At 48.1% G+C, this 27458-nt stretch overlaps 3 protein-coding genes across 3 annotated transcripts in view; all 3 read right to left on the bottom strand.

Moving 5' to 3' along the window:
• bmp2k (BMP2 inducible kinase) overlaps nucleotides 1–11624 on the bottom strand; it is a 30041-nt gene extending 18417 nt beyond the window's left edge. The window contains exon 1 of the mRNA XM_084694336.1: nucleotides 10603–11624. Within this exon, the coding sequence (XP_084550462.1) occupies nucleotides 10603–10753 (151 nt within the window). The 5' untranslated portion in view covers nucleotides 10754–11624. The remainder of the gene's footprint in view (nucleotides 1–10602) is intronic.
• A 2684-nt stretch (nucleotides 11625–14308) lies between these two features.
• Nucleotides 14309–17884, bottom strand: anxa3a (annexin A3a). The gene is made up of 14 exons (XM_084695030.1): nucleotides 17806–17884; nucleotides 17551–17586; nucleotides 17389–17439; nucleotides 17118–17205; nucleotides 16785–16879; nucleotides 16449–16562; nucleotides 16276–16366; nucleotides 16091–16170; nucleotides 15878–15934; nucleotides 15669–15762; nucleotides 15464–15559; nucleotides 15209–15267; nucleotides 14930–15052; nucleotides 14309–14767 (listed from the first exon to the last, which is right to left on the bottom strand). Exons 2-14 carry the CDS (start codon nucleotides 17563–17565, stop codon nucleotides 14708–14710), a joined length of 1023 nt encoding a protein of 340 aa, XP_084551156.1. The 5' UTR covers nucleotides 17566–17586; nucleotides 17806–17884; the 3' UTR covers nucleotides 14309–14707.
• Nucleotides 17885–18460: 576 nt separating this feature from the next.
• The window catches only part of fras1 (Fraser extracellular matrix complex subunit 1), a 100298-nt gene continuing 91300 nt past the window's right edge, over nucleotides 18461–27458 (bottom strand). The window contains exons 67-73 of the mRNA XM_084694871.1: nucleotides 27149–27256; nucleotides 26816–26975; nucleotides 22696–22812; nucleotides 22182–22348; nucleotides 21776–21981; nucleotides 20633–20779; nucleotides 18461–20422 (exon numbers count right to left, since the gene is read on the bottom strand). Coding sequence (XP_084550997.1) covers nucleotides 19784–20422; nucleotides 20633–20779; nucleotides 21776–21981; nucleotides 22182–22348; nucleotides 22696–22812; nucleotides 26816–26975; nucleotides 27149–27256 — 1544 coding nt within the window. The 3' untranslated portion in view covers nucleotides 18461–19783. The remainder of the gene's footprint in view (nucleotides 20423–20632; nucleotides 20780–21775; nucleotides 21982–22181; nucleotides 22349–22695; nucleotides 22813–26815; nucleotides 26976–27148; nucleotides 27257–27458) is intronic.

Here is a 27458-nt window from a genome sequence, read left to right as displayed (position 1 = left end):
TGAAATATGTCATGTTGTTGCTGAAGCATTAGAAGATGCTCGTGTGTCTCTGAATCCAGCAGACTGGTCTGTGGTCCAGCAGCTGTGAAGCTTGCAGATCCTCTCAGTGCAGCCAGGAGGCAGCAGAAGCTCAGCAGAAGCTCAGCTCACCAGGCTGAATCTGCTAACATCAAGAGACGGGTCCTTCCAGCTCATAATGAGAACGACCAGGCAGGCAAAACCCCTTGTGACATAACATGGCATCTCAGTAAGCTACCCTCCTTCCCTCCAGCTGCACTGCTTCAAGTTCAGGTCTTTTTTTGTCAAATGCACAGAACAACACAGGGTCAGTCTGGGCAGTGAAATTCTTTGGACAAGACAACGCAAAGCAACCTGGCATAACATAAGTACTCAGAACATAGGTTACACCTATGATAAGCTAACATATAATACAATAAACCTCCTCAATATACAAAATAAACAATACAGTATACTAAACCTATAATATACATAATATCCTATACTAACCTTCTAACCTACACTAACCTAGAGACAAGCACCCTCCACAGCCAGCAGGTGGGGGCCACTTCAGAGTAATGAGACGCTCCCCAGAGCAACAGGGTGAATAGGAAGTTGGTCAAGTCGGCTGACATGACCAAGACTCAACTGAGATGACATGCTAATGACTGACAGTGACAAACTGCTGTTCTTGGAAGCAGGATGTCACTCTTAACAATGGCAGCCACTATTAAAGACTACGGTGAGTGTAAAACAAGTCAGGGTGAGATACTGAGCAGAGCATGAACACACCAGGGAACATAGCAACAACTGCTCTGACAACAGAACACCAACAGGAAGGGCTGTGATGCACTCAGCAGCAATAAGGCTGAAACACCTTGTACTCTTAAAGATGCACTCGGACATAAGGCTGAAACACCTTGTACTCTTAAAGATGCACTAGGACATAAGGCTGAAACACCTTGTACTCTTAAAGATGCACTAGGACATTAAAGTGATCCGTGAAGGCGAGGAGATAAAAACCAACTTCTGGGAAGAAAATACAATATTTTCTCCCGAGCAGAGAACATGCTGTTCTAGAAGGTTCCTCTCAGTGGTCTTATCTGTAACTTATTTTGTGTAATGTTTTTCAGTTTGACGGACAACTTGACTAATGAAGGGAAAAAATAAGCTAAAAAAACACAAAAGCTATGGGATTAAATTAGGGACAGGACAGCTATGATTCAGGTTAACAATAGTCTATACAGTAGCATTACCAGGTTAATCATATTTGTTCCAGAAATGTTTTAACCGTGTTACCCAGTGGAGCATTCATCCCCAGGAGTTTTCTGTGGAGCAGACACAGGGAAGGCTAGTTTCTACTGTAGCTCCAACACAGCAGGAGAATCAAACCTGTTTGTCGGACTTGAATGTTGTTTATTGATTTGCCCACACCTCCCATGCACGCCAAACAGCTGAGCTCACAGTCATCTCCTAACCCAAACTGCTAGGTTGATCTCACAGTCATCTCCTAACCCTAACAGCTAGGTTGAGCTCACAGTCATCTCCTAACCCAAACAGCTAGGTTGAGCTCACAGTCATCTCCTAACCCAAACAGCTAGGTTGAGCTCACAGTCATCTCCTAACCCTAACAGCTAGGTTGAGCTCACAGTCATCTCCTAACCCAAACAGCTAGGTTGAGTTCAGTCATCTCCTAACCCAAACTGCTAGGTTGAGCTCACAGTCATCTCCTAACCCAAACAGCTAGGTTGAGCTCACAGTCATCTCCTAACCCTAACAGCTAGGTTGAGCTCACAGTCATCTCCTAACCCAAACCCCAAAAGCAGGACTGGAGCGCCTGGCAGAGGAATCACATGACAGGAAGTCTTGTGTAAAAGTTGTGTTGAAAAGCAGAAGTGAGCCGGTGTAGGTTGAGGTAGTTTATGACTCCAGATGACTGAACAGGCATGTCGGTCTGTCTACTGCTTGGAGCTGAACAGAATGGCAGAGAATAATGACATCTACTTAGTTGTACTCATCAATATGCTTCACATCCATCCTCAAAGAGATTCAGACACCAGCTGTTGCCTGCATTTAGCAGAGGGGGGACTTTTATTGTGAAGTGGGGACGTTTTGTGCTGATCCCTTCAGCAGGCGGTGCAGTCTGGGGCAGATGCAGGTGGCCTCAGAGAGGCCCCAGGACCAGCCAGCCAGACCAGCCTGCCTGCTCGACTCTGCTGATGGAGGCCATATGCTCCAGGCTCAGGTTCTCTGAATCCGTCCCAGGGTCTTTGTTGCCTGCCTCTGCTGTGCCAAGCATGGAGCTGGGGCCACAGAGGCCATTATTCCAGCAGGGCCTCTGGAGGGATGATTTGTTAGGAGGCTTTGTGCCCAGAGAACCAACTCTCTGAATAAATAGGGAGAGGGGGGGCTCGCTGCACAGGAGATTGGCTTGGCGTGGCCACGAGAACAACAAGGTTGTCTTTGACTGACTGACATTCAGACGGTTAGCATACGAGATACCATTGCTCTGATCCTCGTGACAGCAGTCCTGTTATTAACCAAGACCGCAAAGTGTGAAACCATCCCAAACTAGTCTTACAAAGATTATAACAAAAAACCTTCAGTTTCCACTTCTTACAGAGAATGTGCTTTTGGAAACTCTTCTCTAGCAATGGATGAATCCACGCAGGTCAAATTCCACTCATACCCAACCAACTGGCTCAGCACGTTTCTCAGCAAAAGCAAAAACATTGTTTTAGTCTAGTCTCGTCCATGAGTGAGTTGTGGGGAAGCATTGCAGTGTGACAGCACCGTCAGGAGGGAGTGTGCCTGAACAGAGGAGTGAGCAGGTCAGGAGAGGACTGGTCCACATTACTAGGGAATTTTCAAACCCCTTCAGAGCATGACATCACTACATGACATCACTACAGCAGCTCAGCAAAGCCCCACCAACTACTGAGCTCAGCATGGGGACAGATGTTCTCCCTCTGAGTTATGATGTCATCCCCGACAGCCCTCTGTTATTACCAGCTTCCACTCTCTCTGGGCGTGACCCCCCCTCCCCCCAGACACTCTCTCTGGGCCCCCAGAGATGACCCCCCCCCCCCAGAGATGACCCCCCCCCCCCCCCCCCCAGAGATGACCGACCCCCCCCAGAGATGACCCCCCCCCCCCCCCCCCAGAGATGACCCCCCCCCCAGAGATGACCTCCCCCCCCCCCCAGAGATTTTGCAGTGGCGGCCCAGACAGACTTGCCCCCGCTGCTAAAATCCTAGAAGAAACACTACTGTATCGTCATATCCTCACGTGGCAACACAAGTCTTCATCACCACCGGCCCTACTCCACCTCCACCAGCCCTGCTTCACCTCCACCAGCCCTGCTCCACCTCCTGCAGCCCTGCTCCACCTCCTGCAGCCCTGCTCCACCTCCTGCAGCCCTGCTCCACCTCCTGCAGCCCTGCTCCACCTCCACCAGCCCTGCTCCACCTCCTCCAGCCCTGCTTCACCTCCTCCAGCCCTGCGCCACCTCCTCCAGCCCTGCTCCCCCTCCACCAGCCCTGCTTCACCTCCATCCATGGTGGTTCTGGGTCAGATATTTTTTAACCTGTAGAGACGTGGTCCAGCAACAATTATTGGTCAATGTTGTGTAATATGTTACTGAAATGTCATTATGAAAGGGCACAGTGATTACCAGAACAGAGCACAAACAGGTTACCTGCCGTCATGTAGCTCACGGCCCTGTCTGGTAATATGCAGGAATAGGTTGGTCTGATGACCACTTCTTCTATGAGAAGTGGAGCTTAATCTCCTCATAACAAATGTTCATTACCTGAGACAGTAGTTTCTCTACAACAGATACAACTGCTGCCATCTAAACAGAGTCATGTTAGATATTTTAACCCTAAAATTCTTATTTCCATTGACATTTAGTCATTCAGCAGATGCTCTTATCCAGAGCGACTTACAGTAAGTACAGGGACATTCCCCCCAAGGAAAGTAGGGTGAAGTGCCTTGCCCAAGGACACAACGTCATTTGGCATGGTGGGGAATCGATCAGGCAATCTTCTGAATACTAGCCCGACTCCCTCACCGCTCAGTCATCTGACTCCCTCTCCCTCTATTTGGGGTTAGAGTTGTTAACATTTTTGGGCAATACCAAAAACGATAACACTAAATGTACGATCGTACCCAAACGATTACACTGTCCACTTATGATGCCTGCCTGATGCATTCAGGTGAACAGCAGAGACAAGGAATAGGAGATTATAGAGTTTCTCCAAGGCATCAAAAGCAGAAAAATATGAGTAATCAATATTGGGTGTCTTTAAACCTAATGCTTAACTGTCAATATAGCATGTTGTTTTGAATATCATTGATGCTCATCATCGTCAACACATTGTTGCATCCCTAGCATATTAGGGAGTGTGCTCAATCAGTTGGGAAGCATAGAGAAAGCAAGTGTCACTGTGAACTCATTCCAAATGCATTCCTTTTATGGACCTTGTGAGGAAGATGGGAGTGTTACAACATTGATCCTGTCATGTTTCTCTGTAGAGGGAGCCTGCTTGTTGATACTTGCAGAGGCTTGATCTGGTTCATCTTCTTGCAGAGTTTTCAGCTCATTTATTATAATCTAATATCCTACAGATAACAGCAACTAGAACACAACAGAAACATCGTTGTCACGAAAACCAACCTGAGATGAGATGAGGCTCCCTGAGATGGGTTAGGGTTAACCCTAACCCTAACCCTAACTAACCTGAGACGGGCTGAGGCTCCCTTCTCCTCCTTCTCCCCCTTCTCCTCCTTCTCCTCCTCCTTCTCCTCCTTCTCCCCCTTCTCCTCCTTCTCCTCCTCCTTCTCCTCCTTCTCCTCCTTCTCCTCCTCCTTCTCCCCCTTCTCCCCCTTCTCCTCCTCCTCCTCCTCCTTCTCCCCCTTCTCCTCCTTCTCCTCCTTCTCCTCCTTCTCCCCCTTCTCCTCCTTCTCCTCCTTCTCCCCCTTCTCCTCCTCCTTCTCCTCCTCCTTCTCCTTCTCCTCCTTCTCCTCCTTCTTCTTCTCCTTCTCCTCCTTCTGATCACAGAATATGCAGTCACACTCAGGACTGGAGAGATTCAATCCAGTTTACAGTTGAGAGAAGAATTGTGATTCTAACAGCCAAACACCACAAAAACTGTTCCGCTCAGAGAAACCCTCCAGCCTTAATTCAACTAGCTCAGACTTGACTGAGACACTTCCTCCACAGCTCAACTAGGTGCATGGCTACTCCTGTATCCTTAATGTGAAGGAATCTTCTGTCCTGTACAAAGAACAAGTCCTGTGCAAACGACTTGTGTTCCTCCACATCACTTCAACTGTCTTCCCCCACTGTGCTGGTGAGATCTTAGGAGCGGCACCAAGCCACCCGTATGAAGAGCTGACACACTGCAGCTCATGTGCTCAGATTGTGACAAACACAGTTAGGATCGGCCCTAACGTCGCAAACATGCCACTCATAAATAACCTCTGCCTCCATGTTAACATAAGTATAACCCCCCAAAACACATGAGATTTTAATAAAAGTTACACCTCTCATCTGCCTCTCCTCAGCAGACTGGACTATTCTGGGTGATTTCAAGTGATGATTGGAAGAACAACACAGGTGTGAGGTTGTAAGGAGAGGCAGATATGGAGAGGCAGATATGGAGAGGCAGATATGGAGAGGCAGATATGGAGAGGCAGATATGGAGAGGCAGATATAGAGAGGCAGATATAGAGAGGCAGATATAGAGAGGCAGATATAGAGAGGCAGATATAGAGAGGCAGATATAGAGAGGCAGATATGGAGAGGCAGATATGGAGAGGCAGATATGGAGAGGCAGATATGGAGAGGCAGATATGGAGAGGCAGATATGGAGAGGCAGATATGGAGAGGCAGATATGGAGAGGCAGATATGGAGAGGCAGATATGGAGAGGCAGATATGGAGAGGCAGATATGGAGAGGCAGATGTGGAGAGGCAGATGTGGAGAGGCAGATATGGAGAGGCAGATATGGAGAGGCAGATATGGAGAAGCAGATGAGGAGAGGCAGATATGGAGGCCCTGAATGAGCAGACACAAAGGCTCGACCTGGGGCCCAGCACTGCACAGTACCAGCCCTAACCCTAACACTCTCACAGGCTGCTGGGACAAAAGAGCACAATCTAACCATTCATCACTCGTACAGTATGCAAATAATGTCAAAGGGAGGCATTTTCCCCACGTTCCGCTGAAGGAAGATAGGATGATCAGATGGACCTTAGGCTGCATAGGACCATAACATTGATTTTTAAACAACAGGGAATTGTGAAGACTCTCATGCAATACACAAGCCTGGCTGTGCCCTCCTACGTACTTCCGCTCAATTTGGATTTTGCTTCTGTACTCGGTCTGGCCATTCAATATGTAAGTCAGATTTTGCAGGTTGATTTGTAACCGGCCAATCATCGAACAGAGGGAGTGGCTGAGAAAAATGACGTTGATGTTGTGAGCTAGTTTGTGTTGTAGTTCCGTAATAGCGGCGGAGAAGATGCGAGGGAAGCCATTCGGTCCGTTGTGGTAACGCTGCCGAATATCCAACAACTAAAGCCGGAGCAAGAACAAGTTTTGCTGAGTTTTGTTGGTGGCCATGATGTTGTGGCCCTCCTCCCCACGGGGTTCGGGAAAAGGAAGTCAACGCTTGACAATGGAGCGAGGCCAGACTCTCTGTACAAATGAAATGTACGAGAGTCTGGTTAGGACCAGGCTAGCAATACACAGCATCAAATGTTAGAATCTTAGCTAAGAAGAAATAATTTCAATGAATTAGTGAGTGATCACTAAAACATTTTTACACAATTGTTTTGAGGCAGGCTCTCTCTGTCGGGTGAACTCTGCATATCTTTTACAGTATCAGACATTAAGTTAAAGTAACACATATGATGATGCCATTTAAATGAATGAAATCTTTCAAACTGAATTGAAACCATGTGGACAGCAAGCACACCATGTTACACATAGAACACGTCAAGTCAGTCATGAACTTCTGCCTGAAACTTGTGTTGGACTTTGTATAGGACATTTGTTCACTGAGAACACACCAGCTGTTTGCATGGAAACCCTGTTTGAGCTTCTAGTGTTTACATGCTCCTCTGTGGGTGTGCTTGGGTTAGGGCTGTATTATCTGCATGAGGATGGCATCTCTGAAACCCCCTGGGCCTCCCCCGGGAGCTCCTGCAGGGTCAGCTCGCTGGACCAAAATCAGACTGAATTAAAAAGTATGGAAGACCCTTCACCAGACATTCCCAGAACATTCAGTGTCCGTTTCAGGATTACTTGCTGACTGAAAATGGAACTCCTGTGGAGCCAGCGTCCTCTCCAGCTCAACATGCTGACAGACCCTCCTACGCTGCTACACTGTGAAGCCACAAACAATGCCTCAATGTTCTCTACATTTACACCTTTAAGATTGAGCACAAAAGAGATCAAAATGGATCCTGAAAATGTGGGAACTATTATTTCTCCAACTTAAGGTTGAGGTCATCTTGTAAACCTGGTATTACAGAAATCACTTTTTCTGACAAAAGTCTGGTCTCAGTTTTCCAAGAAGTTGCGTATGGATGTAAATATAGGCTGTTTGCAATGTACACATATACACCCAACAAGACCATATGTTCCTGAACAGCACGGCCTCACAACCAGGTCCCCCAAGTTCAGTCTGTCTTTAGTTGGTGTAGCTAGAGGGAAGCCAGTCTGTTTACTAAGGACAGCCTTATACCAAACACAATCTGGCAGAAACCTTGTGTGCCACAAAAAAATGCCATTTAATGAAAACTCTTTCTACTCTTCTACCATTTCCAAACAGGCCTACTATTCCTCTGGGAGGGTGTGGGTTGCTGTCAATGGTCAAAGACAAATTACTGAGCGACACATTACTTCAAGGTTAGGCTACATTAACTACATAACAATACCTTAAAAACACTGTAGTTACATAGGAACTGTGTAAATACCATCAATTCGGATGTTTTCTTTTTTCTTATGGAATTACAAATAATCATTAATCGATTATGTAAATATTTGTTGGTTGGAGCCCTATAGTTAATGTAATCTGCAAGTAACGTGCTGCAGCTTGGTGTTTGAGGGAGTGTGTGCTGGAGGGGAGGACAAGCACGGTGACCTGCATGCAGATGTTTCCTGAGACTATCTTCTAATGTCTGAATCCTTCACTGACAAGCCAGACCACAGAGGGCAAGGAGGGGAAATGAGCAAGTTCCTGCTCAACTCTGCAGATATGGGACTAACAACAAATAAAACATGTCAACGTTGAAGAAGTTTATTGTTTAGTATTCAAACATGTGCATGTACGTTTTTGTGCATGTAAACCAAACATGTCCACATAGGATAAAGTAATGAAGGCAACTGCCATCAGCAGCTTCATCCAGAGAGGAGGCTCTGAGGGAACCTGCTGCTGCAGCAGACATGCTGAGTAGAGGCTGGGTGAGGCCCTGAGTAGAGGCTGGGTGAGGCCCTGAGTAGAGGCTGGGTGAGGCCCTGAGTAGAGGCTGGGTGAGGCCCTGAGTAAAGGCTGGGTGAGGCCCAGGGTGAGGCCCTGAGTAAAGGCTGGGTGAGGCCCTGAGTAGAGGCTGGGTGAGGCCCAGGGTGAGGCCCTGAGTAGAGGCTGGGTGAGGCCCTGAGTAGAGGCTGGGTGAGGCCCAGGGTGAGGCCCTGAGTAGAGGCTGGGTGAGGCCCAGGGTGAGGCCCTGAGTAGAGGCCGGGTGTGGCCCAGGGTGAGGCCCTGAGTAGAGGCCGGGTGTGGCCCAGGGTGAGGCCCCGATAAGCAGCCCATGATTCAGTGAGCGTCAGGCTAGCAGCTCCCTGCCTGCCAGCAGCAGGCCGGACAGGTCGGACAAGCCTGCATGCTGATGAGGTGTCTGCCCTCACCGTCCTCCAGCACCGGGGGCCAGGCTAGGGGCAGGGCCAGGGGCCAGGCTAGGGGCAGGGCCAGGGGCCAGGCTAGGGGCAGGGCCCAGGGCCAGGCGAGGGGCAGGGCCCAGGGCCAGGCGAGGGGCAGGGCCGGGGGCCAGGCTAGGGGCAGGGCCGGGGGCCAGGCTAGGGGCAGGGCCGGGGGCCAGGCTAGGGGCAGGGCCTGGGGCCAGGCTAGGGGCAGGGCCGGGGGCCAGGCTAGGGGCAGGGCTCTCCTGGAAGCCCTTCACATCAGAAGGATGTGCTGGAGCGTGCCTTAGAGCGTGCCTTAGAGTCTACCTTAAGGACTAGAACCTACCTCATGCTGGAACCCTGCTGGAACCTCTGCTACCCAGACAGTCTACTGAAGAGTTAGGGTTAGTTACTGAGGAGTCCACTGGCTCTGCTGGAGGTTTCCCTTAGTGTGCTGTACATAAACTGAAGGGGAAGCTTCCCTCATGCTGGAGATCTTGTTTTTTTTAATATATATACACGCACATTAGTTGCACAGCCTAACTGGGTTCAATAACCAACATCCTGGTTAGGTGAGTGTCATGGGCATGACACAAAGGGTACTGTTGAAAGGAACAACCTTCCTTGGCACCAATCATTAGCCTACAAGTAAATTAATTTGTCACATTGGAGGAATGTCATGGTTTAAAGGATGACGGGCCAACTGGAGGCTCTGTTGGGGAACAACACTAAACCAGAATGTTGGACCAACTCAGTCTGCCCCAGCTTCCTCATTCTCTCCCCACTTCTCCAATTGTGTATTTTGGGTACTTCTAGAGCACGGTCAACAACAGTCTATTTCAATGAATAGAAAATGTTAGCTGGCTGCTTTTTGTATGTCCGTTTTAATCCACTGCAGTTTAAATCTATCACAAAGCCAAGTACTATTCATCAGAAGCACAACAGCCAGTTAGTCTTTGGCATGCTAAGAGGTTCTGAAGTAGGAAGTTGAGAAATACAAGTTGACTTAAAAACCTTTTATGGTAAATGAGGATTTCCTTTTATGGTAAATGAGGAGAGAGCTTTAGTTGGGACAGTGTGTGGGTGTGCTAGTTCAATGATTGGCCTATACGCTTTATTCTCTGATAAACAACTAAAAAAAGGACAGAAACTAAATGCACTTGAAACATTTGCCCCAACCTTGGTCCAAGCAATGCTATATGTAGCCAACCATGATAACAGAATAGATCAAACAGAACGTGGTACGTGTTTGACAACACAAGACAAGACACTGGCAAAACCCCAAAGACTAATGTATTGATTTAGCCAAACAGTTGCGAGGCTGAGAGGTTGTTTCCTGCTTGAAGGGGATCCTGGCCTCGGTGACAGCTAGAGGTTAGGCCAGAGACTTTTAAATCACTGTGATTTCACTGAATTCAAACGACCACCTGATTAGAAAATGTGTCGAAATTTTGTGATATTCTCATTCAGTCCATTCACATAAAAATGACATTGGAAATTGACAGATCTGTCTTGTTAGACAACTGTCAGCAAACATCGATGATTAACAACTCCACCCACGCAGTCCACCATCGTGGACCACCATCGTGGACTGTGTGTTGCCCACTATATTGGTGCATTGCTTTGTAGGGCAGGTATACTATTGATTTATGTTATATGTGACGTGAGAATGTGGGCATTGCACATGGACTTACCTTCGGCAATTAGCTCTTCCACCGTGACCTGATATCGCCCGACAGCAAACACTTTCCCGAAGTAGTTGCTGACTCCAGAGCTGGAGCAGGAGCCGGACCCACCTCCAAGTCCCCCGCTTTCAGACTTTGGCATTCGCGAAAACTTCTTCATTCTTTCTTTCTAGACTTACAAATACAGTCCTTGCAGCTACAGATTATATCTAATTGATAATTCCAGTGTCCCCTATCTACTAATCCCTAATCTTTTTTTATCCTGCATACTCTGCGTCTTAGCTCTTCAGAAGACTCCAAATTAGCTGGCTAGCTAGCTAGCTTTAATTTGAGCGGACTATCATGACAAGGCGTCAATCACAATAGGATAATGTTGCCCAGCGTTCAGTCTGAAGACTAGAGAACAGATGTGGTTGCTGGTCGTCTTTAGGGGTCTAAATGTGATAGCCAATGTCAATAACTCGGGTAACATAGAACAGACGCTAACTAGCTGGCAAGCTAGCACGCATTCCTGCAAGCATGGGGTTGGACCCCGATAGTCGACAATTCAGTCAGCCACCACAGGCAGCAAGCATTCTCAAGCGACACAATAAAGCGTGTGACACCCTTGCGACCGGTGCTCCCAACACGTTCAGTGGCTTCGCAGTGGCTCAATGGCATATAATTCGTTCAAAGCGTTTCTTGACCGAAGAACACGTTCACCACGCTGCAACTTTTGGTCTTCAGCTGCAGATGCAAGCGTTAGGTAGCTAGCGTGTTGGCTAGCTGGCTTTTACTATCACTGATCGAAATAGCAAGCTTCAGCGTCGCAAATTCTGTCAACATCCGAGGGTAATTTCTACCCAGTGCACAATATTTACGTGCAACCACGATCGTTTGTTTAATATTCGGTCACCTCGTGTCTTCTTCCTTCTCCTCACCGAACTCTCGTGACTCCTAGAACAAATAAGTGGGTGGTTTGTTATTGCCCAGACTGACAACCTAACCCAGGCGCTGTCCTTCCCTTCCTATTGTTATGATTGGTGTAAGGAAAGCGAACGCAGACAATGCGCTTCTCTGATGGGGTGGAGTGAATGACTGTCTATGCGTTTCACCTTCGGTCGAGGAAGAACACAACCGATTTACATGTGTTATGCTAGTGTTTGGTCTCATCTTACATTTATTCATTTACATTTATTCATTTAGGAGACGCTTTTATCCAAAGCGATTTCCGAGAGAGACCTTTACAAAAGTGCATAGGTCACTGATCATAACAACGTGTCGACAACGTGTCAACATCTTGTCGATTGATTCATACATTCAAGTTGAAATTAGAAGTAAGGGCCTTATGAGTAAGAAACGTAGGCTACCTTGTATGACATGTGACAAGTGTCATTCTATCATATTCGGTGCACTATCTGTTATTCCAAAATAAAATGATTTATTCGATGTAGGTGTCATGTTGCAGTTTGGTTTTGTGTTGTTGTGCGTTGAGTTACTGTAGGTGTCCGTCAGAGGGGATTTTCCAAGTGATATAGGAAGTGGCATCACTAGCATGTGACAGTCATTGCACAACTAGTTATCCACACTTTTAACAGTTACACATAAAGGTTTAAATTTGTTCAACAACAGTCCTGCTTTTTGCCTCCTAGATGATGAAAAAACTAATCTCATAACTATAGAGTTACACCAGTTAAACAAATCCAGACATTTTACACCAAGGCTCAGTCAAGGATGTTAGATATTTGATGTTTCCCTGCTCTGACACACCTGATTCAAACAGGTTATTATCAAGTTCAACAGAAGCCTGATGAAACCCATTCATTTGAATAGGTGTGTTGGAGCAGGGAAACATCTAACCATGCAGGGCTGGGGTCTAGCATTGAGAAGGCCTGGACTAGATCACTGGACCATACAAAGCACATGGCTCAATCCGTGATGACATAAGAGATGGATGACAGTCACATGACTATCTGCCTGCGTCCTGGTGCAGCGAGGGGCTCGCTCACGTTGCTGCTCCAGACCTGCAGCCAGCTGTCGGTGTTTCTCCACAGGGCTGCTTCTCCACACACAACTTTGTGAACAAAGCTGTTTCAAACTGTTTCCTGGGTGGGATCCCTATTGTCTTACCAGTTACATTGTCGACTCCGTGGTCTTGATAAGAATGCCTAGAAAGACAGGAATCGCAATCTAGCATCTTTACTAAAGCAACCTTTTTACTCACCGAAATGTCATCTCACTCCACAATACACAGACACACAAACGCACACACACACACAAGTGGGAAGATAAATATGTTGTTTGGAAGTATTTCTTTTCTCTCCCACTCGTTGAAACAAAGACGAAGAGCCCAAGCAGGACAGTTATATTAAAGGATGCTGCTCCTACATGTTTCAGATGTTTTTCTCTTGTTCTATTTCTTTCTTCAAAATAATTTTTGTAACCTCCAACCATCCTCAACACCAACAAAAGGCAGCGTTTGTATTCCTAGAACCTCTTTCCCAAGTCTTACAGCATTAAACTCAGGGATTCCAAGGTTGTGGAAAATGAGATGCATTGATTTACCAACTTCCTTAACGGACTACAGGCCCGCCTCAGAGCCGGCCCGTGTCTTGCCCTCCAGCGAGGTAACAGATGCTAGCAGGCCAGCTCAGAGGCCTCGGTGCTGAGAGCTGAAACCAGGTTCTGTCGTTAGGAGCAAAACAGGAATGAACCCTCTTTATAACCAATCTGTGTGTAAATGAGGAATCCTATCCTCAGAGAGAAAAGGGGATCCTAACATTGAGGCAGTAGTATCAAGGAGACCAGTCACAGCCCCAAGTCCCGTTGGTCTGAAGAGACACCATCTCCATCTGCTGGACACTCTCAAAATCAAATCAAATCAAATTTATTTGTATAGCCCTTTTTACACGCAAGCATGTCACAGAGGGCTTCACATACGCCCATAGAACTGCCCCTCAACCAACCTAAACCCTCAAGGAAGACAAGGAAAAACTCCCAGAAAACTCCCAACGGGAGAAAAAATGGAAGAAACCTTGGGAGGAGCAATTCAGAGAGGGATCCCCTCCTCCAGAGACGGTTGGCAAGAGAGAGGAGCAGAACACTGGACACTCTCAGACAGAGGAGCCAGGACACAATGAGGTTGGAATACTGAATACTGTGTTTACAAACAGAGAGAAGCTAGGAATGAACCACCTACAAACACAAAGTAGCACATAGTTGGTGTTTTTATTACATAGGTTATGTATTATGTCAACTTTCCAATGATGTTTGCCTGAACAGCATAACTTACACAGTACATGTTTATTGCATGACTCAAAACATGCTTGACAAACTGTTAAGCAAACATCAACAACCTTCCTTTTCGCTATTAAATTCTTAATGTTTGCACTGTAAAGATTGTGTACCTCAACTGTACCTCTAACCACATATCTCGAGGAACCACGAGTTGAGGAGAACCAGATGAGAAGGTCCTATCATGCATCGTCTACTCCAGAGGGTCAGTACAGTCTTCTAAGTTTTGATGGGTATCAGACTTTGAAGAGAGAAAATAAACTTTCTAACCACCTTAAGTCTCGTGGCTCTTAAGTTAGCTGTTCTATCCTGACACCCTCATACAGTTGTACCGTTTATGTACATTCAAACTTTTATCATTTCCTGTACTATCAACTGCATGTATATGCTTTAATTTTCTCTCTTTAAAGAGTTTCATTTGAAAAAAAGTAGATAACAGAAATATGAGTATTGATTTATTGAAATATCTGAGTGTAGATGCAGTAGGAAGTGTCAGTACTGTCCTAAAGACCAACAGAACAGTCTCTGAGGTCTCTCCTGGAGTGAGTCAGTCATCCCCGGAGTGGAGTCAGTCATCCCCGGAGTAGAGTCAGTCATCCCCGGAGTAGAGTCAGTCATCCCCGGAGTAGAGTCAGTCGTCCCCGGAGTGGAGTCAGTCGTCCCCGGAGTAGAGTCAGTCGTCCCCGGAGTGGAGTCAGTCGTCCCCGGAGTGGAGTCAGTCATCCCCGGAGTGGAGTCAGTCATCCCCAGAGTAGAGTCAGTCATCCCCGGAGTGGAGTCAGTCATCCCCAGAGTAGAGTCAGTCATCCCCGGAGTAGAGTCAGTCATCCCCGGAGTGGAGTCAGTCGTCCCCTCCACAGATCTCCAGCAGACAGGCCTCCAGGTCGCCGGACACGTCAGACTAGAGATGGAAGGACAGGGAAGGACTCAAAACCAGAGTCCACACGTAGGCCACGCCCACACATAGGCCACGCCCACATTTAGGCCACACCCACACTTAGGCCATGCCCCCCACATCCTCCAGGATAACCTTCACCATAACCTCCCCACCTCCTCTCCTCACCTTGATGGCAGAGTGCAGGGAGTGCTGGTACTGCTTCTTGAACTCAGCCCTGATGTCCAGCAGGTCTACCTCCGAGCGGCTCACCATGATGCGGATGAGTGTGGCCTCGTTGGTGCCCCCTCCCTGCAAGCACACACACACTCAGACAGCAGGCATGATCAACACAAACACACATGGAGCCCTGGGTGCGCTCTTCTCCAGGGTGCTCTTGAACCCTGGGTCACAGTCCAGGGTGCTCTTGTGGAACCCTGGGTCACATGATGAGACAGGCTGAGGTACCTTCATGCTCTGATGGAGGAGCTCAGCAAAGTATGCAGGGACACTCTTCACACACTTCACTGGTAAAAGAACACAAATAAACCTTTGTTAGCATCAGCGCTAACATCAGGTTAGTCACACAGTCCAGCATGTTGTTCCTGTCGTTTAACAACGCATTCTGTTAGCTGGCTAATCACGGCATCTAACAATAACAACCAAAATTGACCACCAGTACAATGAAAAAACTGTGGTATCTGACGACAGTGTTTTTACTACCGATAGCCACCAGCAGGTCTTCCAGAGGTCCAGACATCTCCCCCTCAATGCTCTGCTGAAGCGTCTTCCCACTGAGGCTGTGGTACTCCACCAGTGCTGGCGAGGCAGAAGCAGGTACCGACATCAAGTCATTCAGATATCAGAAGTCCTTACTTTAACTCAAGGGCGTTTAACTGTTTAGTTCAGGACAGAGGTGGGGACCTACTTTGTCTGAGTTGAGGAACGCTTCTCTGGCACAGGATCTCTATGAACTTGTCCTCATCCGTTCCCCACTTCTTCTCTCCAGCATTGTACAAAGCCTGGTGACGGCAGATCCACAAACATCTCTCTTACTTCTCCATCAGGGTGTGATGTGTTCTCATGTTATGAAGACACTGACAGTTGATTGAGAGGTAAAAGATATCGCTATGCTACCTTGGCATCTTCTTTTGCTTTCCCTGCATCCACCTGTGTGCTCTCATCTCTCTTGCCCTGGCAAACAACAACACATTTACACAAGATATCTGATCACTTTACTGGCACTGACCGTATAGTTTGGATTCTGTATTTTCAATTTGATAATTCAGCCATCATTTGGCTTCTGCCACAATTTAACTGGGTTCTAGTGTGGAGTCTAGCAGGACATACTTCAGCAAGGAGGAGAATAGCGGTGCCGAATTCTTTTGTGGTTTCCTTCTTAAGATCAAAAGTCAACTTCCTCTCTGTTTCTGTGGAAGATACACACAGGACGGGAGTGGTCCATCCATCTGAACATTCAGGCCTTGTTGACTTATGGAGGGTAACAAAAAGTGAGTTCAACTCTCAATGCTTACCTTTCAAATAGGCATCACAGAGCAGTTTTATCTGTTGGTTGGACCTTGAAGAGAAGATTTCTATCAAGATGCTGTCATTGGTTCCAACTCCCTGTGAGAGGACAGTTCTCCAGTGAGCTGGGATGGTTTAGACCACTCAAACAACACAGGAAGTACATGACGAGGTGGCTCACCTCCATGGCTCTCCCGACTTCCTGACAGTCGTACAAGGCTGGGGGCGTGGCCAGGGCCACCAGCAGCTTTTCAAAGTGCCCATGGGTGTCGCCTTTCAGGTCCTGCAACAACGTCTGGTAGAAACACAGGTCAGTAGGATGAGATGGTGTAGCTGTCCTCATAACATCAGAGAAAGAGCAGGAGACATACAGAGAAATAGAGAGAAGAGTCAAAGAGATAGACAGATAGCCAGTTAGACAGATAGACAGTGAAAGAGATAAAGAAAGTGAGAGAGATAGAGAAAGTGAGAGAGAGATAGAGAAAAGGAGATAGATTGTAAGAGAGAGAGCTCTTACTTTGCCAGTGTCTTCCAGATAAGCTTTACAGATCGACTGACGCTGAGCATTAGTCCTGTGAGTTAAGATGTCAATCAGAGTCTTCTCTGTGGTGCCTGGAAAGCAAAGCCAAAGCTGCTGTATGACAACACAGAGACTGCTAATGTGCCAGTTGATGACCGTGTTCACTGTTTTGAGGAGCTTCTTTGTCAACTCTCCAGAGGCCTAAATCATTCAAAACTTAAAAGCAGTTCATGAACATATACATTTTTTTTACAGTCGAATCCGTACAGGATTATACATCGGTTCAGACCGATGACAGATGACAGCAATGAATGAAAAACGTGTTGTCACCTAATCCCTTCATGGCTTTTTTAAGAGCCACAGCATCTTCTGTTGCACTGAAGTTAGCTTTGGGTTGGATGGTCCCCCTGCCCCCAGTCTGCACAGAAAATCTGTTTTTAGTATAAATCCAGCTCATCACAAACGAACATTTGACATGATGGTAAGAAGTGCGTATCTCCTGTCCTATTTAATAAGTCCAAGACGGATCCATGCAGAACTATCTGGAATCGTTGAAGCCCCAGTCCTTAACGCGGTAGGTGCTCTAGTAAAGTTGACTTACAACTGCAGTGAGAGAGTTGGGAGCGTCCGTGACACAGCTCTCCAAATCATCCTGCAGTTGTTTTTCACAGTGTTAAAGCAAAGTGGCTGAACAAAAATATTCATATATATGATGACAAATTATATCAAAATGATTAATTAGGCACTTCCAATGTATCCTTACCCATAAAGAAGCCATTTCGATAGTCGTTAGCAAAAACTAAAACAAACAAGAAAAAGGTAGCCGAGCGTTAAAAACGCAACAGATGACACGTCCCAAAGTGTCGGGAAGCCTGAAATGGTGAAATCTATTGAAGTAGACTGAGCTTAATACAAAACAAAAACGAATAGATTAACATATTTAACTGTTACAAAAGATAAAGTGTATGACGTTCAACAAGCTTCTTAAAATAAACTGATTATATCTGCCGGTTCTGACCTGATGATTTTCAATGCGACCTCTCGTGACTCAGGAACACTTCAGCGCCACACCCTCGACCTGCTGTGAAGACATGCAGGATGTGACGTGCTTGTAAACTTACCTGAGTTACTGATCCTTCCTACATTCAAGGTAACGATGTGAACTTTGGAAAGTGAAAATCACAAGTTAAGTCAGCAATTGCTCATCATATTGGCCTAGCAATAGCTCATTTTAATGAGGTTAGCATAGTCTATTGACAAATGTGAGGTAATGCTTATATACATGTTTGTGTTATTCCTCAATACATTACCTTTAATCCTAAAGATGCATATCCTGCAGGTCAACTGTTACCCCGTGTGTGTGGAGGTGTGACGGTATGTAACGGACGTGGCCACGCCCCGTCATTACAAGGCGTTGTTCGCCACTCGCTGGGATCAAACGCACAACCTCTGACTTGCCAAGTGCGACCACTACCAGCTACGCCAAAGAAAAGCTATCTGTTCGTTGACGCGGGTAACTCTTTAAATACCTGAGGAGTCAGTTTCACAGGTTTACATCCGATACAGAGGCATGATGGACATCTTGGGAAACCTGAAAACTCTCATTCCCAAAATAACAGGAACAGTCACCTAATAAATAATAGAAATCCATTTTGACAGGACGTGTGTTTTTTTTTTATTACTTAAAAGGCACCAAATACAGGTATCATACTGACAGTATTGTAATTATTTCCATAAAATGATAGCACCAAAATAATGCTATCTCCCCAACTTCCCACAGGGTTTTTTGATAGGCACAAAATATTATGAACAGAGAGAGAGAGACAGAGAGAGAGAGAGAGAGAGAGATATCAAACAACATGGAGTGATTCAGAACATTCAGTGCAGTGAGATGTTGGGTTTCAGAAATCAACCGTCAAACCAGTCATCTCACCTCAAGCACACTGTGTTGATCATTCAACAGACTATTGAGAAAACTGAAGATAAACCATAATGCATAATACATGATATGAGGGTAATATTGGAAAATACACGATATAATGAAACATAACATAATAATGGAAACTATGTCAATAAAAGAATACCGTCGATGTTGGACTAAACTGGTATGTACATGGAAAGCACAACGTAGGCAAACAACAGCAGACGAATATTGGAGAAAATACCACAATATATCCAGTATAGAGTTACAGCACTGTAGAGTGAGTGGGCTAGATACATTGTACAACTTCCAGTAGTACTCACAAGTGCAGTTAATCACAATGCTTGTTTTTCTCATCATGGTTAGCCAACAATAATAATGTTCCCTATGGTCAAATTGGACACCCTTGAACAATACTTTGGATGATCTGTTTGGGTATTTGAAATGCATGAAATATAAAATACTGCATGGCACTTTTTTGGGCAGCTTTTGTTATTTATGGTCAACTTCAAGTAAAACTTGCACTACAATACTACTTGTAACATATGTTTAAAAAATACATAAGGCTTTAAGATCATAACTGCATATGAGGAGGGATTATGGTGTAATTGCACTTGAAAGGATTTCCTTTTCCACCCTATTAACCCACACAGGCTTAATACTTTCAAAGTGGTTCATTATTGTTGGCACTCAAATGAAATACGCTGAGAAACTGAACCATTCACCAAAAAACGATCTGGAGCCTGAGCTACCGAGGACTAGTCGAAGAACAAAACACTTCATCTGACTTGAATAAATTGTTGTCGGATGGCAAAGTGGAAAATGAAAGCTTGCAGAACCTAACTTCACACGATGGTGGGGCTTGGTGTTTGATAGTGGATTGTGTTGATTCCTGAGGTAGCTCAGTTGTGAAATTATTCTGATGCTGCATAGCTCGGACACTTTCCCTTTTTAATCTTGTATAAAAATACATTAACAAAGAATTCCATAATAACAAACAATATTTTAGAAAATACAATTTCCTTTCGTTTTCACTTAAAATCCTCCGTTCTCAGCAGGAGTGACAAGGGTTGGATCAGACTTCAGTGCCATCGTTCAAGTTGTTCTGGAGTTTGACCTCCAGGTTGACCTGCTTGACCTTGACCCCAGCGTTGACCTTACCGTTGACCTTTCCGCTGATGTCCTGGGTCCGGTTGAGGATGTTGATGTTGCGCACCGTGCAGTGCTTGGTGCTGAAGTTCTTTTCCAGGCACTTCTCCAGGCACACCTCCACCTTGGTGTTGAGGGGGTACTCCTCCGCCATCTTGGGAGCGCTCTTCTTCTTCCTCCCCAACCGCCGGCACTTCCTGAACAGCAAGCAGAAGGCCAGCAGCACCAGCACCAGCAGGGTCACCGCGGCGATGCCCCCGCCCACAGAGCTGCCCAGTTGGGGGTTAAAGGTCGCGGAGGCCTCCACAACCAGCCTGAGGCTCTTCATGTTGGTGCCGTTCTTCACCTGGTCGCCTTCGTTGTCATAGATAAGCGACTCGTCCAGCGTCAGCCGCCCGCTGCGGTCCACCAGGTCGCGGCGAGGGCGGCCGTTGCCGTGGGCACCAGTGTTGCTATGGACACGGGCCAGCTGGTAGCTAAGCGAGCGCTGTATCCGGGGACCAGAGATAGACTCTGGCCCGATGACATAGATCACCTGCAGGTACCACTGATGCCCCGCCTCCACCTGTCAATCACCACAAGGAACACTTGGTGATTGGTTGAAACTTTACGAATTCATCACATCAACAGAAATATGGATGAAATATTAATCATTTGCCAAACCTTCAACTGTGGGTATAAGGGGGAAAACATCTGCCGCATATAGGAAAGATAGTTCATTACAACCAGCTGTGTGCTAGTGCTGCTCTTCCTGCCTGCAAACTGGGCTACAAACCTTGTACAGGGCATCCACCTTCAGGGTGAAGCCGTCCACACCTGGCATGCCTGTCATGGCCTGCAGGTCGGGAACATCCGACGCAAAGTTGGCCTCGAAGGGGACATCGTGGAAATACCTGTCACACACGTCTGGCTGCTTGCGATCCTGTGGAGGCAAAACTCAAGTGACCACCATATCCCCACAGCAGCAAAACCCTCTGTACATGCAGGAGCACAGCCAGGTCTGCTAACAACTACAAAACAACATAAGCACATCTGTGTGTTCATTGGACCTCCACCTATTACAATCCTCTCCTATACCTGCTCTCTGATACCTGCTCTTTGATACCTGCTCTCTGATACCTGCTCTCTTATACCTGCTCTCTGATACCTGCTCTTTGATACCTGCTCTCTGATACCTGCTCTCTGATACCTGCTCTCTTATACCTGCTCTCTGATACCTGCTCTCTGATACCTGCTCTCTGATACCTGCTCTTTGATACCTGCTCTCTTATACCTGCTCTCTGATACTTGCTCTCTGATACCTGCTCTCTGATACCTGCTCTCTGATACCTGCTGTCTTATACCTGCTCTCTGATACCTGCTCTCTGATACTTGCTCTCTGATACCTGCTCTCTTATACCTGCTCTCTTATACCTGCTCTCTGATACCTGCTCTCTGATACCTGCTCTCTGATACCTGCTCTCTGATACCTGCTCTCTGATACCTGCTCTCTGATACCTGCTTTCTGATACCTGCTCTCTTATACCTGCTCTCTGATACCTGCTCTCTGATACCTGCTCTCTTCTACCTGCTCTCTGATACCTGCCCCACAAGAGCCTGGAACCAGAAGAACCTGGAACTGGTGGATGGGCTTTCATGGCAGATGACATACCACGGTTTAAGATGCAGCTCGTATCAAACTCACAATCCAACCATGGGGACACTACACCATGATAGTTAGATCTAGAACATTCTAGAGATCCTTCTACCTCTTTACACCAAGAACCAGGCTTGCTGTGTAACACCTCATCATGGAACACCAGACTACTGGTCAACAGGAGGGTTTGCTGGTAGTCACATCCTCATGAGGGGGTTTGATTCGTCCCTGAGGATGGAAGCAGCTCAGTTATGTTGTGTGAGAGCGAGAGAGCATCTTTACCAGCAGCAGGAACCTGTGTTTGAGGTGCTTGTTGGGTTGGATGCAGCCGTACTGAGGCCCCTCGTTGTACAGGGTTCCTGTGGGGTCGAAGAACGGCACGTATCCGTCTCGGCCCGTACACAGGTACACCTTCTCCAGCTGCAGCTTGTAGGCTGCGTTCAGGTTCTGCTCCGGGTTCCACAGCACCCTGCCGTACAGGGTCTGACCTGAGGGGGCAGCAGAGGGAGACATTGCAACCATGACGACTGATGCTTGTCTACGAGCTCACTACAACCTTTCCCCCTACAGCACCCTTAAAGCACTTTATTACAAACTTGTCACTCAGACTGTAACAAACACTGAAAGGGACAACTGACTTTTGTTCAAGTTTGAGATCCTCCCTAGCAGGTGTGCAGTTCCTCCCTACCCATGGAGAAGGCCCCCTTGTAGTCCATCTCAGTCATGGACATGTCAGCTGAGGCTGGGTCCAGCATGAAGACCTTCTCGTTGTTGCACAGCTGGAACTCTGTGTTGAGGGAGTAGACCACGGGGACCGGGCGGTTGGTCTGCTGGAAGGCGATGGGCACCAGGAACCTTTGAACCAGGAGAGACACGCCAGGGGACACTTTATGATGATGCACAACATCGAAGACCCAAGGCAGATGATAACAAATACAAAATACATTTGATGCACTATTCACCTCCCTTGAATGGGAAGACTGCATTTTGAGGCAGTGCATCAAGGTGTTTGTGTGGGTGTTTTGCATTAAGGTGTGTGTGTGTGTGTGGGGGGGGATGTTTTGCATTAAGGTGTGTGTGTGTGTGTGGGGGGGGGGGTGTTTTGCATTAAGGTGTGTTTGTGTGTGTGTGTTTGTGTGGGTGCTTTGCATTAAGGTGTGTTTGTTGTGACAGAGAGCCTGGTGGTGTGTGTGGAGGCGCACTTCTCCGGGGCGTGGGCAGTGCAGGACAGGGGCTTGTCCCCCGGGTCCAGCCAGGGCTGGGTGGGCTGGGCCGTGCAGGGGATCAGTATCACGGTGTACTCCCCAGAGTAGTCCTTCCTGGAACACACATTACATGTCAGGGAGCCACACTGACTGACAGATTGGACATTTGTAATAAGAGAGGAATGCACACAACAAGTGAAGGTTAAATGTCCAATGTTTCACAGCCTTCTCTTTTCAGAGAGTGTAGATTGGCGAGGGAATTACGCAGAATAGCAAGACTCAGAACTGTATGTCTCTGACACCAGGTGCAACTACAGATTCCAAGTCCCGATCGACATGCGCCATTTGAGTCGTAATCCTCCAGAATCACAATGACTCTTATTGAGAGACTTGTTGCTCTTGTAGGTTAGTCATAACAAAGTTAACTCTTGTAATCGCTGTGAAATATTTTACCGTTGATTGTTTTTCTACAGGTACAGTCTTGCACTTTTTGAGGTTAATGTTGTTTTAATTTGTAACTTGTATAACTGCATGCTCTCATGGGTTTTCCCTTTGGCACTTGTTTATTTTTTCACAATGTATGGTTCATGTTTTGGCTGCTTGCAATGTTTGGGACTACCTCGTTGTTATGATCAGTGACCTATGCTCTTTTGTAAAGCTCTCTCTTGGAAGTCGCTTTGGATAAAAGCGTCTGCTGAATGCATAAATGTAAATGTAATGAGGCCCAGCACTTCCAGCCCTCTTGTTCTCTATGGTCATGGCTGCAGCTGAGTCTCCTCCACAGCACCCTACCTGCTGTACTCTATGGTCATGGCTGCAGCTGAGTCTCCTCCACAGCACCCTACCTGCTGTACTCTATGGTCATGGCTGCAGCTGAGTCTCCTCCACAGCACCCTACCTGCTGTACTCTATGGTCATGGCTGCAGCTGAGTCTCCTCCACAGCACCCTACCTGCTGTACTCTATGGTCATGGCTGCAGCTGAGTCTCCTCCACAGCACCCTACCTGCTGTACTCTATGGTCATGGCTGCAGCTGAGTCTCCTCCACAGCACCCTACCTGCTGTACTCTATGGTCATGGCTGCAGCTGAGTCTCCTCCACAGCACCCTACCTGCTGTACTCTATGGTCATGGCTGCAGCTGAGTCTCCTCCACAGCACCCTACCTGCTGTACTCTATGGTCATGGCTGCAGCTGAGTCTCCTCCACAGCACCCTACCTGCTGTACTCTATGGTCATGGCTGCAGCTGAGTCTCCTCCACAGCACCCTACCTGCTGTACTCTATGGTCATGGCTGCAGCTGAGTCTCCTCCACAGCACCCTACCTGCTGTACTCTATGGTCATGGCTGCAGCTGAGTCTCCTCCACAGCACCCTACCTGCTGTTCTCTATGGTCATGGCTGCAGCTGAGTCTCCTCCACAGCACCCTACCTGCTGTACTCTATGGTCATGGCTGCAGCTGAGTCTCCTCCACAGCACCCTACCTGCTGTACTCTATGGTCATGGCTGCAGCTGAGTCTCCTCCACAGCACCCTACCTGCTGTACTCTATGGTCATGGCTGCAGCTGAGTCTCCTCCACAGCACCCTACCTGCTGTACTCTATGGTCATGGCTGCAGCTGAGTCTCCTCCACAGCACCCTACCTGCTGTACTCTATGGTCATGGCTGCAGCTGAGTCTCCTCCACAGCACCCTACCTGCTGTACTCTATGGTCATGGCTGCAGCTGAGTCTCCTCCACAGCACCCTACCTGCTGTTCTCTATGGTCATGGCTGCAGCTGAGTCTCCTCCACAGCACCCTACCTGCTGTACTCTATGGTCATGGCTGCAGCTGAGTCTCCTCCACAGCACCCTACCTGCTGTACTCTATGGTCATGGCTGCAGCTGAGTCTCCTCCACAGCACCCTACCTGCTGTACTCTATGGTCATGGCTGCAGCTGAGTCTCCTCCACAGCACCCTACCTGCTGTTCTCTATGGTCATGGCTGCAGCTGAGTCTCCTCCACAGCACCCTACCTGCTGTACTCTATGGTCATGGCTGCAGCTGAGTCTCCTCCACAGCACCCTACCTGCTGTACTCTATGGTCATGGCTGCAGCTGAGTCTCCTCCACAGCACCCTACCTGCTGTACTCTATGGTCATGGCTGCAGCTGAGTCTCCTCCACAGCACCCTACCTGCTGTACTCTATGGTCATGGCTGCAGCTGAGTCTCCTCCACAGCACCCTACCTGCTGTACTCTATGGTCATGGCTGCAGCTGAGTCTCCTCCACAGCACCCTACCTGCTGTTCTCTATGGTCATGGCTGCAGCTGAGTCTCCTCCACAGCACCCTACCTGCTGTACTCTATGGTCATGGCTGCAGCTGAGTCTCCTCCACAGCACCCTACCTGCTGTACTCTATGGTCATGGCTGCAGCTGAGTCTCCTCCACAGCACCCTACCTGCTGTACTCTATGGTCATGGCTGCAGCTGAGTCTCCTCCACAGCACCCTACCTGCTGTACTCTATGGTCATGGCTGCAGCTGAGTCTCCTCCACAGCACCCTACCTGCTGTACTCTATGGTCATGGCTGCAGCTGAGTCTCCTCCACAGCACCCTACCTGCTGTACTCTATGGTCATGGCTGCAGCTGAGTCTCCTCCACAGCACCCTACCTGCTGTTCTCTATGGTCATGGCTGCAGCTGAGTCTCCTCCACAGCACCCTACCTGCTGTACTCTATGGTCATGGCTGCAGCTGAGTCTCCTCCACAGCACCCTACCTGCTGTACTCTATGGTCATGGCTGCAGCTGAGTCTCCTCCACAGCACCCTACCTGCTGTACTCTATGGTCATGGCTGCAGCTGAGTCTCCTCCACAGCACCCTACCTGCTGTACTCTATGGTCATGGCTGCAGCTGAGTCTCCTCCACAGCACCCTACCTGCTGTACTCTATGGTCATGGCTGCAGCTGAGTCTCCTCCACAGCACCCTACCTGCTGTACTCTATGGTCATGGCTGCAGCTGAGTCTCCCCTGCTGTACTCTATGGTCATGGCTGCAGCTGAGTCTCCTCCACAGCACCCTACCTGCTGTACTCTATGGTCATGGCTGCAGCTGAGTCTCCTCCACAGCACCCTACCTGCTGTACTCTATGGTCATGGCTGCAGCTGAGTCTCCTCCACAGCACCCTACCTGCTGTACTCTATGGTCATGGCTGCAGCTGAGTCTCCTCCACAGCACCCTACCTGCTGTACTCTATGGTCATGGCTGCAGCTGAGTCTCCTCCACAGCACCCTACCTGCTGTACTCTATGGTCATGGCTGCAGCTGAGTCTCCTCCACAGCACCCTACCTGCTGTACTCTATGGTCATGGCTGCAGCTGAGTCTCCTCCACAGCACCCTACCTGCTGTACTCTATGGTCATGGCTGCAGCTGAGTCTCCTCCACAGCACCCTACCTGCTGTACTCTATGGTCATGGCTGCAGCTGAGTCTCCTCCACAGCACCCTACCTGCTGTACTCTATGGTCATGGCTGCAGCTGAGTCTCCTCCACAGCACCCTACCTGCTGTACTCTATGGTCATGGCTGCAGCTGAGTCTCCTCCACAGCACCCTACCTGCTGTACTCTATGGTCATGGCTGCAGCTGAGTCTCCTCCACAGCACCCTACCTGCTGTACTCTATGGTCATGGCTGCAGCTGAGTCTCCTCCACAGCACCCTACCTGCTGTTCTCTATGGTCATGGCTGCAGCTGAGTCTCCTCCACAGCACCCTACCTGCTGTACTCTATGGTCATGGCTGCAGCTGAGTCTCCTCCACAGCACCCTACCTGCTGTACTCTATGGTCATGGCTGCAGCTGAGTCTCCTCCACAGCACCCTACCTGCTGTACTCTATGGTCATGGCTGCAGCTGAGTCTCCTCCACAGCACCCTACCTGCTGTACTCTATGGTCATGGCTGCAGCTGAGTCTCCTCCACAGCACCCTACCTGCTGTACTCTATGGTCATGGCTGCAGCTGAGTCTCCTCCACAGCACCCTACCTGCTGTTCTCTATGGTCATGGCTGCAGCTGAGTCTCCTCCACAGCACCCTACCTGCTGTACTCTATGGTCATGGCTGCAGCTGAGTCTCCTCCACAGCACCCTACCTGCTGTACGAGCTGGTTGCCCTCCACAGCTGGTACGGGGAGTCGAAGGACTGGGCGCTCCACACAAGCTGTAGGTGGAACTCTACCCCCCCCAGGTGGTCTGGAGCCAGCAGCTGGGACTTGTGCCCCGGCAGGGTATGGTGCTCTGGGACAAACTGACCTGGGGATAAGATGTCAATATATTTAATAATATATTTATATAATACATGCTAACATATGCAGTGTAAGATGCTGTACCAACCTTTTCACAAGACTGTATTGAGCACAAACGGTGTTGTGCAGACTATAAAGTATTCTGTTTGTACATAATGGGCCACAAGACTGAGGCCTCACCTCTGAATTTGGCATGGGTCTTGAATTCTATCACCAGTCGTCCATCTTCTTTGATGTAGATCCTGATGATCTGCAGCCTGGCTGAGAGCACACTGTCTGTCTGGATGCCTGTGGAAGGAGAGGACACAGCTGCTACCACAGCTCTCTGACAGAGGGACAGCTGGGTCAGAGTCAGGGTCAGGGTGGGTGTTGTGTAGAGGGGGGGTCAGGGTTAGAGGGCAGGTGTTGTGTAGAGGGGGGGTCAGGGTTAGAGGGCAGGTGTTGTGTAGAGGGGGGGTCAGGGTTAGAGGGCAGGTGTTGTGTAGAGGGG

Source organism: Hypomesus nipponensis, chromosome 28 (genome assembly GCF_054491055.1).
Source record: "Hypomesus nipponensis isolate SF chromosome 28, ASM5449105v1, whole genome shotgun sequence".
NCBI classification, from domain to species: Eukaryota; Metazoa; Chordata; class Actinopteri; order Osmeriformes; family Osmeridae; genus Hypomesus; species Hypomesus nipponensis.
Note: the sequence above shows the minus strand (reverse complement) of the source record. Positions and strands in the feature narration are given on the sequence as shown.

Coding starts and splice junctions, on each gene's coding strand:
- anxa3a (XM_084695030.1), bottom strand. Junction 17,206..17,388: donor CCAACTCTCTCACTGCAGTT/GTAAGTCAACTT, acceptor TTTTCTGTGCAG/ACTGGGGGCAGGGGGACCAT. Junction 15,053..15,208: donor TCCTCCATCAGAGCATGAAG/GTACCTCAGCCT, acceptor GTGTGCTTGCAG/GGAGGGGGCACCAACGAGGC.